Source organism: Nerophis lumbriciformis, linkage group LG05 (assembly GCF_033978685.3).
Source record: "Nerophis lumbriciformis linkage group LG05, RoL_Nlum_v2.1, whole genome shotgun sequence".
Classification (NCBI taxonomy): Eukaryota; Metazoa; Chordata; class Actinopteri; order Syngnathiformes; family Syngnathidae; genus Nerophis; species Nerophis lumbriciformis.
Window position 1 is genome coordinate 15662859 of NC_084552.2, and position 19084 is coordinate 15681942.

A 19084-nucleotide genomic window follows, 5' to 3' on the forward strand; every position below is an offset into this window, starting at 1 on the left:
GAAAGAAGTCCGTTTTAGTAACACCCCTAATGTGTGACTCAAACGAGAGAGTTAGGTCGAAGATAATACCCAGATTCTTTGTCGAGTCGCTTTGTGTATGAGAAACCTTGGAGAGAACAACAGATGTGAGTGACCCCCCCACCCTCTATGGGTGACCGGATGCAACGGACGTCGAGTGGGTCTAGCATAATATTATGAAAGTCCAGTCCATAGTGGATCTAACATAATAGTGAGAGTCCAGTCCATAGTGGGGCCAGCAGGAGACCATCCCGAGCGGAGACGGGTCAGCAGCGCAGAAATGTCCCCAACCGATGCACAGGCGAGCGGTCCACCCCGGGTCCCGACTCTGGACAGCCAGTACTTCATCCATGGCCACTGGACCTGTGCCCCCCCCTCCACAAGGGAGAGAGGGGCAGTTCTGAATCTGAATCTGAGTAGCTTCTCCTGTATTTTAGTTACTTTCAGACCCATGTAGCGAGGTAGCTTACATCAAAGCTACAAGCTACAAAGAAAGAAAATAGACTATCAATCCAGGCCCAAAAAATATGGAGAAAATCCAATGATTTGGATGAATGAGAACACCCATACATACGGAGAACATCCATGATGATTGGTTGGTATGATGAGTCACAATTGGCTAGGGTTAGGGCGAAACATTACGGACTGGCCAATCAGAGGCAAGATAAGGCAGGTCATCGAAACTAGTAAGATAAATCATGACAGACTTGCACTCATGTCACATGACGACTAAGGAGTCGGAGACAGAGTGATGCTTCAGGCTGACCACTCAAAAAATAAATAAAACATACTTGAAAATGGCAGAGGAATTCTCTCCCAGGGACAGCTTTCCCTGTAGCTTAGTTATATTTAATGGAGAGTAACTTGTAACTTAGCCATACTTGCCAACCCTCACGGATTTTCCGGTACACTCCCGAAATTCATCGCCTCTCCCGAAAACCTCCCGGGACAAATTTTCTCCTGAAAATCTCACGAAATTCAGGCGGAGCTGGAGGCCACGCCCCCTCCAGCTCCATGCGGACCTGAGTGACGTGTCGACAGCCTGTTTTCACGTCCGCTTTCCCACAATATAAACAGCGTGCCTGCACAATCACGTTATAACTGTAGAATGATCGAGGGCGAGTTCTTGGTTTCTTATGTGGTTTTATTGTTAGGCAGTTTCATTAACGTCCTCCCAACGCGGCAACAACACACAACAACAGCAGTCATGTTTTCCTCTACCGTAAAGCAGTTTGTCTGCCGTAAACAGCAATGTTGTGACACTCTTAAACAGGACAAAACTGCCATCTACTGTACATGCATATGTGACAATAACATCTACGGCTTTTAGAGAGTGCAGTGCACAACTGCGCACACAACAAGGAGACGAAGCAGAAGAACGAGGAAGATACAGCCGTGGCGACGCCGCCGCCGACGAGTAAGATGAAGAAATACGCTTGTAAGTTCCAAGCCGCAGCTGCGATTGGACCTGGATAGCCTCCGAGAACAAGTAGTGGACTACCAAGTGCTTGGCAGTGAAGATCTTCCTCAGGAAGCAAAGATTGACCGGTTTTGGGTCATGTTAGGGAGAGATAGAAGATTCCAGACTCTAGTGCATTTGATGAAAGCAATTTTGTGCGTGCCACACAGCAATGCATCATCAGAGAGGGTGTTCAGCATGGTTAGAAAAATAGTGACAGAGAATAGAACAAAGATGGACAATTCAACCCTTAACTCAACAATGAGTAGATGAGTGTTATGTGTGTGTATATGTGTAAATAAATGAACACCGAAATTCAAGTATTTCTCTTATTTATATATATATATATATATATATATATATATATGAAATTCTTGAATTGGTGAATTCTAGCTGTAAATATACTCCTCCCGTCTTAACCACGCCACCAACCATGCCCCCATCCCAACCACGCTCCAACCCACCCCCCACCCCACACCTCCCGAAATCGGAGGTCTCAAGGTTGGCAAGTATGAACTTAGCTTACTGCATTTTACAAGTAGCTTGCCCATCACTGCAGTCAAGGTAGGACAGGAGGTCAGAAAACTAGGGTCAAGTGCAATTACTGGGTTCCTCTGTGGAAACATAGGCGATGTAAAGAGGGCTAACATGCACAGCAATGGAGACTTGATGATAGTAAGAGTGAGGGGCAAAGAGAAAAGCATTAAAACTTTTAAGCATTTGTAAAAAAAAAAAAAAAAAAAGTTGCAGAAGGGAGAAAGGTAGGATCTAGTCCCCATTTGTGGACTGTTGCACACATTCTCCTGTCAGGTTGTGTTTTTGCAAATCACACAATTGAGGGGGTAATATTATATGCAGCTTTTCGGCTTACTTTTAAAGATGTTGCCCCTTGACATTCACCAATGTACCTTAGGTGGTGATGGAAAGAGAGTGTTGACATTCCAGATATTTGGAAGGACAAAGTAAAAGTTTTCTCCCAATTAATGTCTGCGAGACCCGTGACCTCAGACTGAAGTCTAATGTCCTGAGAAAAATTCTCAATACCATCGGGTCTCTCTGGGTCAAGCATAGGGAATAACAGAGTACATCAAACCAATGTGTTGGGCTATTTTACAGACTATTTGGGATTTTGGTACCAGCCACTAGAGTAGATCTGACCGATCTAGGTATATGAGCATTAACTGATGACGCTTACTTGGATGAGAGGCAAAAAGTTTTTTAAGACAAGCCAAACAGTCCAGTGGCGATCGATTGAATGCCCTGAGATTACAGACTTAAGTCTTCACCAGTGACCTTAGATGTAGACTGGACTCATTACTCTGAGAAAAATCATTAGGTGCCCCAAAGAGGTTCATTAGGTCTTCAAAAAAGTATGCAATTTGTTATTCTCAGAGGTTGTCATGTGATCACGTTTGATGGTACCCATTGAGTTTTTTTTGCACTTTATTTTGTGCAATCCTATGTAATCTTATGCTTTTATTCTCTGAAAATCTATTTAGGAGATGACACCATAACTGGAGACGGAGTTGAGTATTTACGAGCTGAGGATCTCAGAGAGCTCGGAGATGACTCTTTACCAGGACGATATCTGGACAGCATGAACTACCTCTGCTTCAACCACGAGGGGCCGCACACTCTCAGGTAAGGCAAACTTAGTGGGACTTTATGATTACAATAGGATCGAAACTGGATCCATTGACTCCTTCTGGTTTCTTTGTTGGTTCTGCAGTGCGGAGAAGTCCTTTACGTCCACTTGTCAAAACTACTACCAAAAACACGAAAGCACTACGGAGGACATGCTCAATCGTCAGGTAGAGTATGACTCGTGGAAAATGGTGTTGTTTTTCTTTCTGGACAACAGCTACCTTTCTAGGGTGGTGTGGCTTAGATGAGAGAGTGGCCGTCCAAAAACTAGAGGGTTCTTAGTACTAAGCTACAAACCCAAAACCAGCGAAGTTGGCAAGTTGTGTAAATGGTAAATAAAAACAGAATACAATGATTTGCAAATCCTTTTCAACCTATATTCAATTGAATAGACTGCAAAGACAAGATACTGTTGCATTTGGACCAGATGTTCCTCCAAGGGAATTTAAGTTACTGGTCGATCCCAAGTTCTTTTAATGACAAATAAGCTGAGTTTGAATTATCACCAGAACAGAGTAGGGATTTTGTCATTTATTTTCAAAGCTTTGAAGAGACCAGCCTCGGACAACACATTCAATTGCGTAGCCAAGTTGATCTGAAAACATTACCCAAGTGCTGTGTTCTTCAATATGTCCCTCGCCCCGACCCTCCAGAAGTAATACACAAGTCAATTGTTCTACTCTGAGAAGAGACAGGATGAGTTAAGAAAAAGGAGTACTTCCACTTCCCACATTCCAAGCCCAAGGTAATTCAAAGTGTACCATCGGTCATGAGATGGAGAAAAAATAGAAAGAGCACAAAGAGAAAACACTAGTTATTTCAAACATGACTATAGAAAGAAATAACTCTTGAATATGGATTTTTGTAGATATCTATCTCCGTCAATACTTAACGTTCGAACTGGAACATTTTGTTATTTTTTGCAAATATTAGCTCATTTGGAACTTGATGCCTGCAACATGTTTCAAAAAAGCTGGCACAAGTGGCACAAAAGACTGAGAAAGTTGAGGAATGCTCATCAAACACTTATTTGGAGCATCCCACAGGTGAACGGGCTAATTGGTAACAGGTGGGTGCCATGATTGGGTATAAAAGCAGCTTCCATGAAATGCTCAGTCGTTCACGAACAAAGATGGGGCAAAGGTCACCACTTTGTGAACAAATGCGTGAGCAAATTGTCCAACAGTTTAAGAACAACATTTCTCAGCGAGCTATTGCAAGGAATTTAGGGATTTCACCATCTACGGTCCGTAATAACATCAAAAGTTTCAGAGAATCTGGAGAAATCACTGCACGTAACATTGAATGCCCGTGACCTACGATTCCTCAGGCGGTACTGCATCAAAAAGTTACATCAGTGTGTAAAGGATATCACCACATTGGCTCAGGAACACTTCCGAAAACCAATGTCAGTAACTACAGTTTGTCGCAACATCTGTAAATGCAAGTTAAAACTCTACTATGCAAAGCGAAAGCCATTTATCAACAACACCCAGAAACGCCGCCGGCTTTGCTGGGCCTGAGCTCATCTAAGATGGACTGATACAAAGTGGAAAAGTGTTCTACTGTCTGGTCCACATTTCAAATTGTTTTTGGAAACTGGACATCGTGTCCACCGGACCAAAGAGGAAAAGAACCATCCGGATTGATATAGGCGCAAAGTTCAAAAGCCAGCATGTGTGATGGTATGGGGGTGTATTAGTGCCCAAGGCATGGGTAATTTACACATCTGTGAAGGCACCATTAATACTAAAAGGTACATACAGGTTTTGGAGCAACATATGTTGCCATCCAAGCAATGTTATCATGGACGCCCCTGCTTATTTCAGCAAGACAATGCCAAGCCACGTGTTACAATAGCGTGGCTTCATAGTAAAACAGTGCGGGTACTAGACTGGCCTGCCTGTAGTCCAGACCTGTCTCCCATTGAAAATGTGTGGCACATTATGAAGCCTAAAATACCACAAAGGAGAACCCGGACCGTTGAACAACTTAAGCTGTACATCAAGCAAGAATGGGAAAGAATTGCACCTGAAAAGCTTCAAAAATTGGTCTCCTCAGTTCCTAAACGTTTACTGAGTGTTGTTAAAAGGAAAGGCCATGTAACACAGTGGTAAAAATGCCCCTGTGACAAATAATGATTATTTGCCAAAGAAAATAAAATTTCTCTGTTAGAACATTAAATATCTTGTCTTTGCAGTCTATGTAATTGAATATAAGTTGAAAAGGATTTGCAAATCATTGTATTCTGTTTTTATTTACCATTTGCACAATGTGCCAACTTCACTGGTTTTGGGTTTTGTATACATATTAAAAAAACAAGATTTTTTCACTTAGATACGAACTCTTCCACGTAAACCTCCAACTTTACTATCTTTTTTTTTTTTTAAATATTATGTGTTTATTCTCGATAACATTTTCCAGTGAATCTACAAATCTTATATTTCCACAACGTTTTTGTGTGAAACCATGACTTTCTCGAACATAATTAAACAACAGCTGTAAATTAGTATTATATGCCAATAACGGGACGTCTTTATTCATCGATCCATCCATCCATCCATCTTCTTTCGCTTATCCGACGTAGGGTCGTGGGGGCAGCAGCCTAAGCAGGGAAGCCCAGACTTCCCTCTCCCCAGCCACTTCGTCTAGCTCTTCCCGGGGGATCTCGAGGCGTTCTCAGGCCAGCCAGGAGAAATAGTCTTCCCAACGTGTCCTGGGTCTTCCCCGTGGCCTCCTACCGGTCGGACGTCCCCTAAACACTTCCCGAGGGAGGCGTTCGGGTGGCATCCTGACCAGATGCCCAAACCACCTCATCTGGCTCCTCTCGATGTGGAGAAGCAGCGGCTTTACTTTGAGCTCCTCGCGGATGGCAGAGCTTCTCACCCTATCTCCAAGGGAGAGCCCTGCCACCCGGCGGAGGAAACTCATTTCGGCCACTTGTACCCCTGATCATAACCCAAAGCTCATGACCATAGGTGAGGATGGGAACGTAGATCGACCGGTAAATTGAGAGCTTTGCCTTCCGGCTCAGCTCCTTCTTCACCACAACGGATCGATACAGCGTCCGCATTACTGAAGACGCCGCACCAATCTGCCTGTCGATCTCACGATCCACTCTTCCCTCACTCATGAAAAAGACTCCGAGGTACTTGAACTCCTCCACTTGGGGAAAGATCTCTTCCCCAACCCGGAGATTGCACTCCACCCTTTCCGGGAAAGAACCATGGACTCTGACTTGGAGGTGCTGATTCTCAACCCAGTCACTTCACACTCGGCTGCGAACCAATCCAGTGAGAGCTGAAGATCGTGGCCAGATGAAGCCATCAGAACCACATCATCTGCAAAAAGCAGAGCCCTAATCCTGCAGACACCAAACTGGATCCCCTCAATGAACTGACTGCGCCTACAAATTCTGATCATAGAAGTTATGAACACAAAGGGCAGCCCTGGCGCAGTCCAACCCTCACTGGAAACGGGTCCGATTTACTGCTGGCAATGTGTACCAAGCTTTAGACTTATTCATTGATGTACATCAATATGTATCGTTTTCCCAAATATATTTTGTGTTTTTTGAACCCCTAAGTAACCAAAAACGGCATTATTTTACAGATTTCTGCACTCTGGAGGGAAACAGAGAGCGATTCGTACAGACTGAGTTGGAGCACAGACAACCTGGACAACATAGCTTTCACTTCAAGCCCCGTCCACACCGGGTATGTACACTTTTGTACATACATTTGTTCGTACGGGTATTTTACTAATTCCATGAATTCTCTCCGATATTTATTTTCTTTAGCCAGTTCTCTCCGTGCCGTGACCACGCAGACCACAGCAGGTTTTGTCCTTCGCCTTAATTCGATCCTCGTTTCCTAAATTTTGCCAATGCTCAGCCTTTTCTTCTCCCGTTCGTCTCAGTTTCTTAGTCAGCTTCATGGTCGATGCGAGGGGCGGAGCCATGCGGGGTTGCCGCCACAATGGCCTACGCATAGTCATCCCTCCGAGGAAGTGTGGCGCTCCCACGCGAGTAACCTGCAGGCTGGTCAAGAGGCACCGGCTGGCCAGCATGTCACCCATTGTCGAAGGGGAAGGTCTGGCGAGCAGGTTTATCGAAGTGGCGCCCTCTGGGGGCCAGCTTCTCGGGTAAGGATGGGTATTTTTTGTCCTCTGGCCGACTTATCATTATGTGTTTTTAAATTATATCTGAAATGGAGAATATGCTTATCTTTGCTAGGCAAGTGAAAACATTTTAGAGCTTTAGTTCCTAAAGTTTTAATACAAACCCCAAAAACCAGTGAAGTTGGCACGTTGTGTAAATGGTAAATAAAAACAGAATTCAAAGATTTGCAAATGTTTTTCAAACTATATTCAATTGAATAGACTGCAAAGACAAGATACTTAACGTTCGAACTGGATAACTTTGTTATTTTTTGCAAATATAAGCTTCAAAAAAGACTGAGAAAGTTGAGGAATGCTCATCAAACACTTGTTTGTTAAAAGGTAAAGTTAAAGTTAAAGTACCAATGATTGTCACGCACACACTAGGTGTGGTGAAATGTGTCCTCTGCATTTTGACCCATCTTCTTTTTCACCCCCTGGAGGTGAGGGGAACAGTGAGCGGGTGGCCATGCCCGGGAATCATTTTTGGTGATTTAACCCCCAATTCCAACCCTTGATGCTGATTGCCAAGCAATCAATCAATCATTCCATTGATTGATTGATTGATTGACCGTCTCTGCACAGGTGCATGAGCGCTACCCAGAGGGCCTTGGGGCGGCTCTTTACCGGGAGCACTTCGACTTCAACGCTGAGCCGCCTTGGGATCCTAGCTGATAGCGGGACCGGTCCCTCCCTGACTTGTCCATTTTGTTGCATAACCCCAAGACACCAATCGGCTTGCTCGTCACCCGTTCTTTATGAATTTTGGCTCTTTGGAGAGGTAATGGGTCCCATTTTTATAATCTTTGGTATGACTCGGCCGGAGTTTGAACTCACGACCTACCGATCTCAGGGCGGGACACTCTAACCACGAAGCCACTGAGCAGGTTAGAGATTTAGAACATCCCACAGGTGAACAGGCAAATTGGGAACAGATGGGTGCCATGACTGGGTATAAAAGCAGCTTCCATGAAATTCTCAGTCCTTCACAAACAAGGACGGGGCGAGGGTCACCACTTTGTGAACAAATGCGTGAGCAAATTGTCGAACAGTTTAAGAACAACACAACGAGCTATTGCAAGGAATTTAGGGATTTCACCATCTACGGTCTGTAATATCATCAAAAGGTTCAGAGAATCTGGATAAATCACTGCACGTAAGCGGCAATGCCCGTGACCTTGGATCAATCAGGCGGTACTGCATCAAAAACCGACATCAGTGTGTAAAGGATATCACCACACTGTCTCAGGAACACTTCAGTAACTACAGTTTGTCGCTATGTAAGAAAACTCACCCGCGTTCTCCGGGTGTTGCTGCCACTATGCTATTTAAGGAGTCACGGGTAGGACCTGATATTCAGCTGGGAACGAGTTCGACAATAAATAAACACAAGACATAAATGACTATTAGCCACAACACGATCAGGCATAGTTTTAACACCCCACAAATTAATCCCGCATAACAAACATCTCCCCCCTCCTGTCCATGTAACCCGCCAATACAATACCAATACCAATACTCAATCCCACAGCCCAAAGTCCAGTTCACCACCCAATGTTTATACAGCACATATTTTCCCAAAGTCCCCAAAGTTACATACGCAGCATGCACGTACGGGCAAGCGATTAAATGTTTGGAAGCCGCAGCTACTCACGGTACCGCGCATCCAACGCAAGTCCTCCTGCTAGGTGTCTCTGTTCGTCACAGTTCTCCACAGGCCATTGGTAAATCCACAAAACGGTCAAAAATGAGGATTTGTTCCAAGTAGTGGCTCCGTAGCCAAACAATTTGGCTGAGGTGGTGTCTGACGTCAGTTTCCGCTTCTGCCCCATCCAATAGCACCCATGCCTTTTATATCCCCACATTCTTAGAAGTACATTTTTTAATATTATCATGATTATTGAATATGCCTGTAACAGTTCATAATACTTCATAAATGCATGACATAATATGTATATATACTTATTTTTCCCAGCTGAGCACAAGCTAATTTTGACTGACAAAATGTATATACGTATGGATGGATCCCTGCGGCCAATACAGCTACATCTGTAAGTGCAAGTTAAAACTCTACTATGCAAAGCGAAAGCCATTTATCAACAACACCCAGAAAGGCCGCCGGCTTCGCTGGGCCCTAGCTCATCTAAGATGGACTAATGCAAAGTGGAAAAGTGTTCTGTGGTGTGACGAGTCCACATTTCAAATTGTTTTTGGAAACTGTGGACGTCATGGATAAGAACCATCCGGATTGGTCTAGGCGCAAAGTTCAAAAGGCAGCATCTGTGATGGTATGGGGGTGTATTCGTGCCCAAGACATGGGTAACTTACACATCTGTGAAGGCGCCATTAATGCTGAAAGGGTACATACAGGTTTTAGAGCAACATATGTTGCCATCCAAGCAACATTTTTTTCATGGTCGCCCCTGCTTATTTCAGCGAGACAATGCCAAGCCATGTGTTACAACTTAAGCTGTACATCAAGCAAGAATGGGAGCGAATTCCACCTGAAAAGCTTCAAAAATTGGTCTCATCAGTTCCCAAACGTTTACTGAGTGTTGTTAAAAGGAAAGGCCATGTAACACAGTGGTAAAAATGCCCCTGTGCCAACTTTTTTGCAATGTGTTGCTCCCATAAAATTTTAAGTTAATAATTATATGCAAAAAAAATATTCAGTTTCTCAGTTCCAATATTGAATATCTTGTCTTTGCAGTCTATTCAATTGAATATAAGTTGAAAAGGATTTGCAAATCATTGTATTCTGTTTTTATTTACGAATTACACAACGTGCCAACTTTACTGGTTTTGGGTTTTGTAAATCAAATATACTGCAATAGAAGGCGAATTCTGCAGCGCTGAATTGAATACATTTCAAACAAATTGATCATACATAATAATAATATGTATGCTTCTTATCCATTCATCAATAACATTTAAGTGTAAATGAAAACACAGCTTCACCACTTCAGTTGTAAATATTGCCCTTAAGAAACGTCTTTATGACTTTTTGCTCCAGACTTCTGCTGTTTGTTTGGTACAGAGTCCTGGCCAACCGAACAAGAAGCGCCATGTTTGCTACCTCGGACGTGTGCCGCTCGGAAGCACGCAATTGCAGTCCTTCTAAAGTTAGTTTTCCCGATGAAATAAACCAAAATAATAACTCTAAGTATAGTTCTCCAGCTCATAAACTTACAATAAAACATATATAATAATCATTTTGGGACAATTTTAGCGGCTCTTTTTGACGCACTCCGCCGCTTTGCTTAGTGACCAGCGGTTCTCTAACATGCTCCTGCCAACGAAATGTACAAAGAAGAAGAAAACAAAGGTATTGCGTACGTCATCACAACGTCCTGTTTTAGTAATCAGTCTCTTTTGGGTGCTTATTTGACTTGGGATTCACGATGACATCAGCAACCTAACATAGCAAAGGAAGAAGCTTTTAAATTAATGTATTATGCTCTCTCTCTCTCTCTCTCTCTGTCTCTCAATCCCTCAGTAAGCTCCACCTCCCCAGTGCCCCTCCCCCCCTCAATGAGGGTGAAAGTTTGGTGAGCAGAATCCTCCAACTCGGACCGCCAGGGACAAATTTCCTGGGGTAGGCTGCATGGTATATTTTCTGTTTTGTTTGTGACATTTTCTGTCCTAGAATCCCTACTAAAGTCTCAAATGTATGTTATTTAAGTTGTGTATTGTTTGTATGGTGTAAAAAAATAAAAAATAAAGGTACTTCAAAATAAAATTAAGAAAACAAATTTATTTTCTTAGGTGTAATGTTTTATTCAAGAAAAAAAGGCATAATTATGAATAATAATTGGATAGATGGATGGAATTTTCACTAATACAAAGGTATGTTTTCAAAAAAGAGTTTAATAAAAGCGTCAGTTTTGCAAAAAAAATAAAGCAATGTTTAAAGAAAAAGTGATATACTGTCAAAGTAAAGAGTTATATATTTTGTTATATTCTTTTTTTTTAAATTACAAACGGTTTTTTAGAAGAAAGCTAGATTTTCTCTCAATAGAATAAATCTTTTTTTTTTTTTTTCCAAGGAAAGATGTTGAGAAAAATTTTACTTTTTTGATAAATCTAAAAATATATATATTTGCAAAATTAACAAGTGATTAATCACAAAAAGTATCGCATTAATAATGAACATACTTAGATTTATTTTGACCGTACAAGCTCTTTTATTTTAACCGCTATACCAGGGTCCCCAAACATTTTGACTCGGGGGCCACATTGGGTTAAAAAATATATATATATATATATAATATATAAATAAATAAAAATAAAAAATAAAAATAAAAATATATATATATATATATATATATATATATATATTAGGGATGTCCGATAATGGCTTTTTGCCAATATCCGATATTCCGATATTGTCCAACTCTTTAATTACCGATACCGATATCAACCGATACCGATATCAACCGATACCGATATATAAAGTCGTGGAATTAACACATTATTATGCCTAATTTGGACAACCAGGTATGGTGAAGATAAGGTCCTAAAATAAAATAAGATAAAAAAATTAAAAACATTTTCTTGAATAAAAAAGAAAGTAAAACAATATAAAAACAGTTACATAGAAACTAGCAATTAATGAAAATGAGTAAAATTAACTGTTAAAGGTTAGTAATATTAGTGGACCAGCAGCACGCACAATCATGTGTGCTTACGGACTGTATCCCTTGCAGACTGTATTGATATATATTGATATATAATGTAGGAACCAGAATATTAATAACAGAAAGAAACAACCCTTTTGTGTGAATGAGTGTAAATGGGGGAGGAAGGTTTTTTGGGTTGGTGCACTAATTGTAAGTGTATCTTGTGTTTTTTATGTTGATTTAATTAAAAAATAATAATAATTTAAAAAAACGATACCGATAATTTCCGATATTACATTTTAAAGCATTTATCGGACATCTCTAATATATATATATATATATATATATATATATATATATATATATATATATATGTATATATATATATATATATATATATACTAACTCTTCCGGGACGCTACAAGGCGTGTGTGTGTATGTGTGGGGGGGAGAGGTTTGGTGGTAGCGGGGGTGTATTTTGTAGCATCCCGGAAGAGTTAGTGCTGCAATGGATTCTGGGTATTTGTTCTGTTGTGTTTATGTTGTGTTACGGTGCGGATGTTCTCCCGAAATCTGTTTGTCATTCTTCTTTGGTCTGGATTCACAGTGTGGCGTATATTTCTAACAGTGTTAAAGTTTTTTATACTGGCACCCTCAGTGTAACCTGTATCGCTGTTGATGAAGTATGGATTGCATTCACGTGTGTGCATACAGAAGCTGCGCACATCTTGTGACTGGGTCTGAACGATGTTAGAATGGATGAAAAGCGGACGTGACGATAGCTCGTAGAGTACGTTAAAGGCAGTGCATTTAAGGCACGCCCCCAAGACTGTGGAATACGAGATATAATGACCGATGAACACCTTTGTTCGATAATGAAGGTTGCCTCAGCTCAAAGCCTGAGCCCCGACATTAATGAACTAGCATCCAACAAAAGATGGCAGGTATCTGGCTTGGGCACATCAGATTAGATCAGTGTGTTGCAAACTGAGCAGTTTAAAGTCCAGAATGGTTGTTTTATTCATTGTTATTTTATTTTCAAATTTATTAGCCTGTGGAAAAAGTTAATGTTGATATTTACCTCAGAAGGCTGCACATAGAAAAGAGGCATTCAATTTTCATTTAAATTGTATTTGATATGCCATTGATATCTTTTAATTATTATTATTATTATTTGAAACTCGATTTTGCATGTCACTATAAAGTTTTATAAGCCTTGCTTGTTCAATATTCAATGCAAAACTTGTTTGGGTCCCTATTAAAAGGTTCATTTGTTCAACCTTGGCCTGCGGCTTTGTTCAGTTTTAAATGTTGGCCCACTTTGTATTTGAGTTTGACACCCCTTATGTATAGTAACCAACAAGTTTCTCCTGCTATTCCAGTCCCGTCATCGTGGAGGTCCCGCACTTTGCTTCCTTGCGAGGGGGTGAACGAGAACTTGTCATCTTGAGGAGCGAGACGGGGGACGGCTGGAAGGAACACCACTGTGAATACACCCAGGAAGAACTCAACCAGTTCCTCAACAGCATGGATGAAGGTATTTCCTGATCAGTTTTTTCTTACAATAAAAGACTACCTGGTTCTTAAACTGATGACCCGGATGTTCTCCCGAAATGTGTTTGTCATTCTTGTTTGGTGTGGATTCACAGTGTGGCGTATATTTCTAACAGTGTTGAAGTTTTTTATACTGGCACCTTCAGTGTAACCTGTATCGCTGTTGATGAAGTATGCGTTGCATTCACGTGTGTGCGTACAGAAGCCGCACACATCTTGTGACTGGGTCTGAACGATGTTAGAATGGATGAAAAGCGGACGTGACGATAGCTCGTAGAGTACGTTAAAGGCAGTGCATTTAAGGCACTTCCCCAAGACTGTGGAATACGAGATATAATGACTGATGAACACCTTTGTTCGATAATGATGACCCGGATGTTCTCCCGAAATGTGTTTGTCATTGTTGTTTGGTGTGGATTCACAGTGTGGCGTATATTTCTAACAGTGTTAAAGTTTTTTATACTGGCACCTTCAGTGTAACCTGTATCGGTCCCTGCAGAGCTGGACTCCCCGGAAGAGCTCCAGAAGAAGCGCATTTGCCGCATCATCACAAGAGATCTACCGCAGTACTTCGCTGTGGTATCCCGTATCAGGCAAGATAGTATTCTCATCGGCCCAGAAGGAGGTGTCCTGAGCAGCACCGTAGTGCCCCAAGTGCAAGCAGTTTTTCCAGAGGGGGCCCTAACTAAAAGGATACGGGTCGGCCTACAGGTAATGGATATTTTGTACATTTTTCAGGCTTGTTTTCAACATTTGTTGATCATTTGAGGAAAAAAAATACAAAAAAAGCAACCCTCCTATAATTATAAAATAATTATTTTTAGGTATGTAGAAGTGGGAGTGGAAGAAGTGTTAAAAGATGGAGCGAACTGTTTTAATGACATTCAGACTACTTAAATCAACGACGGAGCAGCATCTCCTCATCCGCCGGAAATGTGTCCCGTGAAAAACTGTCTGACCGGAACTCTCTAATAACTAAAGTTCTTTGGGTGAATAATGTAAACTCACTACACCGGTATGTTTTATCGCTTTCATGGCAGATATAAGTAAGAACTTTACACTACTTTATATTACAAATGGCAACAGCGGAGGGTGAATGTCCCATAACAAGAAGATAGAGAAAAAGAAGAAACTTATCGATTACGGCGTTGCCCCGGACTACAATGGCGGACCCGCGCAAATTTTCAGGACTTATGCAGATCCCAAATACAGATCAGCAGGTACCAAAAGGTAAACGCCAGATATGTCTTACCTTGTACACGCACCATAATAATACTCGTATGTAGAAGCACAGTACAATCCATCAAGCGGTGCGGCTTCATAGCTTACCTAAGTCGAACTAAAACATTTTGATAGATTTTCGAGCGCTGTGTGTAATGTTGTACATTTTCAATGGAACATATAAAATGTTGGTGTTGTTTACATGAGTCATATTGCAGTCTACACGTATCTGTTATGTTTGACTGCCATCTACTGGTCACACTTGAAAGACAGAACGACATTATGGGATGCAGGCGCAGGTTTTTTTACTTGAATCATATTGCAGTCCACACGTACAGTATCTCTTATGTGTGATTGCCATCACATTGCAGTCTACACGTATCTCTACTGGTCACACTTATCATTTCACCATGTACCAAATAAAATAGCTTTGAGGTCGGTAGTCACAACCAAAATGATTCCGTACATTAGGCGCACCGGGTTATAAGGCGCACTGTCGAGTTTTGAGAAAATGAAAGGATTTTAAGTGCGCCTTATCGTCCGAAAAAATACAGTTGCTTTAACTTGTTTATTTATTATCTTGCAAACATTGACAGCCCTAGTTTTATTAAATAAATATTTTCATGTGAATAAAGTTGATATTCTTGGAAAGTAAGTGTTTTTTGTTTTTTTAAGTATGTTTTTATTCTAAACATAATGTTAAAGAGTCCAATATTTTAAGAAAAGGCCTAACTCTTTCAGTGAAAATAATTATCTGTTTTGCAATAAACAAGTCTGCTATGTTGTTAAACAAATTTGTTTTTTACAAGAATATAAGTTGTACATTTTAAGATAAAAAAAAATAAAAAAAATAAAAATTTAAATTAATATTATAACTGTTTAATTGTACAAAAAGGCCCAGTCTGTAGGTGTGGACGTTGTCCAGAGGACTGTCAGGAACAAGTCCAGCTTCAGCCCCATCGTCACTCTGGAGCCGCGTCGACGGAAGTTCCACAAACCTATCACGGTGACCATGCCGGTCCCCAAAGAGTACTCTGACCTGGCAGGTCTCCAGCACGGTTTGGGGCGAGACACGCCAACATTACGACTGCTGTGCAGCATTACAGGTAACAGCACCGCAAGCGTACTGAAATATTGAACTCTAATTATACGTGACACGCTTGATTCGATTGGCTTAGCCCAGGGGTCGGCAACCCAAAATGTTGAAAGAGCCATATTGGACCAAAAATACAAAAAAAAAAAAAATCTGTCTGAAACCGCAAAAAATTAAAAGCCTTATATAAGTATTATAATGAAGACAATGTAACGACGTGGTCGCATAGTGATGCGGGTGTGGTTCTCCCAAGGATGCAGACGGCTTCGGACACAGCTTGCAGGTAGGAAAATGATTTATTTAAAATATAAATCATTCGATGAACAAACAAAAGACGTGCAAATAGCAAAAGGCAAAAACAAAAGGACTAGCGTGGGAGCTAGCAGGCAAAATGGCATAGCGTGAAAAGCTAGCGGGAATCAAAGTTGTCGTCATCAGTTGTGTAAGAACAAACTAGGAAGCCAGACCGAGTGAGGCCAGGGCAAAGACTAAATAGCCCTCTGATTAGTGCCCGGGCAACAGGTGCGCGTCCCGAACACTAACCAGAGGCAGGTGAATGTAATCAGTTGACATGGCAACTGAACACAAACAAAATCAAGGTGCTGAAAACATGTGACTCAAACATAAACAAACTATGATCCGGGCAGCGGATCGTAACAGACAACACATGATGTAAGTGTCTATATTAGCTATACAAGGCTACTATCAAAATGACTTTAAAAGTCTTATAATGAAGACAACACAGATGTAAGTGTCTATATTAGCTATACAAGCCTATTATCAAAATGACTTTAAAAGTCTTATAAGTCTTATAATGAAGACAACACATGATGTACGTGTCTATATTAGCTATACAAGCCTACTATCAAAATGACTTTAAAAGTCTTATATAACTCAAATAATGAAGACAACACATGATGTAAGTGTCTGTATTAGCTATACAAACCTACTATCAAAATGACTTTAAAAGTCTTATATAAGTCTTATAATGAAGACAACACATAATGCAAGTGTCTATATTAGCTATACAAGCCTACTATCAAAATGACTTTAAAAGTATTATATAAGTCGTATAATGAAGACAACACATGATGTACGTGTCTATATTAGCTATACAAGCCTACTATCAAAATGACTTTAAAAGTCTTATATAACTCAAATAATGAAGACAACACATGATGTAAGTGTCTATATTAGCTATACAAGCCTACTATCAAAATAACTTTAAAAGTCTTATATAAGTCTTATAATGAAGACAACACATGATGCAAGTGTCTATATTAGCTATACAAGCCTACTATCAAAATGGCTTTAAAAGTCTTATATAAGTCTTATAATGAAGACAACACATGATGTAAGTGTCTATATTAGCTATACAAGCCTACTATCAAAATGATTTTAAAAGTCTTATAATGAAGACAACACATGATGTGTCTATATTAGCTATACAAGCCTACTATCAAAATGACTTTAAAAGTCTTATATAAGTCTTATAATGAAGACAACACATGATGTAAGTGTCTATATTAGCTATACAAGCCTACTATCAAAATGACTTTTAAAGTCTTATATAAGTCTTATAATGAAGACAACACATGATGTAAATGTCCATTTTAGCTATACAAGCCTACTATCAAAATTACTTTAATAGTCTTATATAGGTCTTATAATGAAGACAACACATGATGCAAGTGTCTATATTAGCTATACAAGCCTACTATCAAAATGACTTTAAACGTCTTTTATAAGTCTTATAATGAAGACAACACGTGATGTAAGTGTCTATATTAGCCTACTATCAAAATGACTTTAAAAGTCTTATATAGGTCTTATAATGAAGACAACACATGATGTAAGTGTCTATATTAGCTATGCAAGCCTACTATCAAAATGACTTTAAAAGTCTTATATAAGTCTGATAATGAAGACAACACATGATGTAAGTGTCTATATTAGCTATGCAAGCCTACTATCAAAATGACTTTATAAGTCTTATAATGAAGACAACACATGATGTGTCTTATATTAGCTATACAAGCCTACAATCAAAATGACTTTAAAAGTCTTTTATAGGTCTTATAATGAAGACAACACATGATGCAAGTGTCTATATTAGCTATACAAGCCTACTATCAAAGTGACTTTAAAAGTCTTATATAAGTCTTATAATGAAGACAACACATGATGCAAGTGTCTATATTAGCTATACAAGCCTACTACCAAAATGACTTTAAAAGTCTTATATAAGTCTTATAATGAAGACAACACATTATGCAAGTGTCTATATTAGCTATACAAGCCTACTATCAAAATGACTTTAAAAGTCTTATATAAGTCTTATAATGGAGACAACACATGATGTAAGTGTCCATATTAGCTATACAAGCCTACTATCAAAATTACTTTAATAGTCTTATATAGGTCTTATAATGAAGACAACACATGATGCAAGTGTCTATATTAGCTATACAAGCCTACTATCAAAATGACTTTAAACGTCTTTTATAAGTCTTATAATGAAGACAACACATGATGTTAGTGTCTATATTAGCCTACTATCAAAATGACTTTAAAAGTCTTATATAGGTCTTATAATGAAGACAACACATGATGTAAGTGTCTATATTAGCTATGCAAGCCTACTATCAAAATGACTTTAAAAGTCTTATATAAGTCTGATAATGAAGACAACACATGATGTAGGTGTCTATATTAGCTATAAAAGCCTACTATCAAAATGACTTTAAAAGTCTTATATAAGACTTATAATGAAGACAACACATGATGTAAGTGTCTATATTAGCTATACAAGCCTACTATCAAAATGACTTTAAAAGTCTTATATAAGTCTTATAATGAAGACAACAAATGATGTAAGTGTCTATATTAGCCTACTATCAAAATGACTTTAAAAGTCTTATATAGGTCGTATAATGAAGACAACACATGATGTAAGTGTCTATATTAGCTATACAAGCCTACTATCAAAATGACTTTAAAAGTCTTATATAAGTCTTATAATGAAGACAACACATTATCTAAGTGTCTATATTAGCTATACAAGCCTACTATCAAAATGACTTTAAAAGTCTTTTAATGAAGACAACACATGATGTAAGTGTCTATATTAGCTATGCAAGCCTACTATCAAAATGACTTTAAAAGTCTTATATAAGTCTTATAATGAAGACAACACGTGATGTAAGTGTTTATATCAGCTATAAAAGCCTACTATCAAAATGACTTTAAAAGTCTTATATAAGTCTTATAATGAAGACAACACATGATGCAAGTGTCTATATTAGCTATACAAGCCTA

The 19084-nt window shown here is 39.6% G+C and overlaps 1 protein-coding gene across 9 annotated transcripts in view; it reads left to right on the top strand.

Moving 5' to 3' along the window:
* Positions 1 to 19084, top strand: part of ank2b (ankyrin 2b, neuronal) — a 176339-nt gene that overhangs the window by 127451 nt on the left and 29804 nt on the right. For all 9 annotated transcript variants that reach the window (XM_061961222.2, XM_061961226.1, XM_061961221.1 and 6 more), the window contains 9 exons: positions 2977 to 3118; positions 3207 to 3288; positions 6734 to 6837; positions 6921 to 6959; positions 7040 to 7264; positions 10776 to 10874; positions 13281 to 13435; positions 13952 to 14163; positions 15569 to 15779. In XM_061961222.2, coding sequence (XP_061817206.1) covers positions 2977 to 3118; positions 3207 to 3288; positions 6734 to 6837; positions 6921 to 6959; positions 7040 to 7264; positions 10776 to 10874; positions 13281 to 13435; positions 13952 to 14163; positions 15569 to 15779 — 1269 coding nt within the window. The remainder of the gene's footprint in view (positions 1 to 2976; positions 3119 to 3206; positions 3289 to 6733; positions 6838 to 6920; positions 6960 to 7039; positions 7265 to 10775; positions 10875 to 13280; positions 13436 to 13951; positions 14164 to 15568; positions 15780 to 19084) is intronic.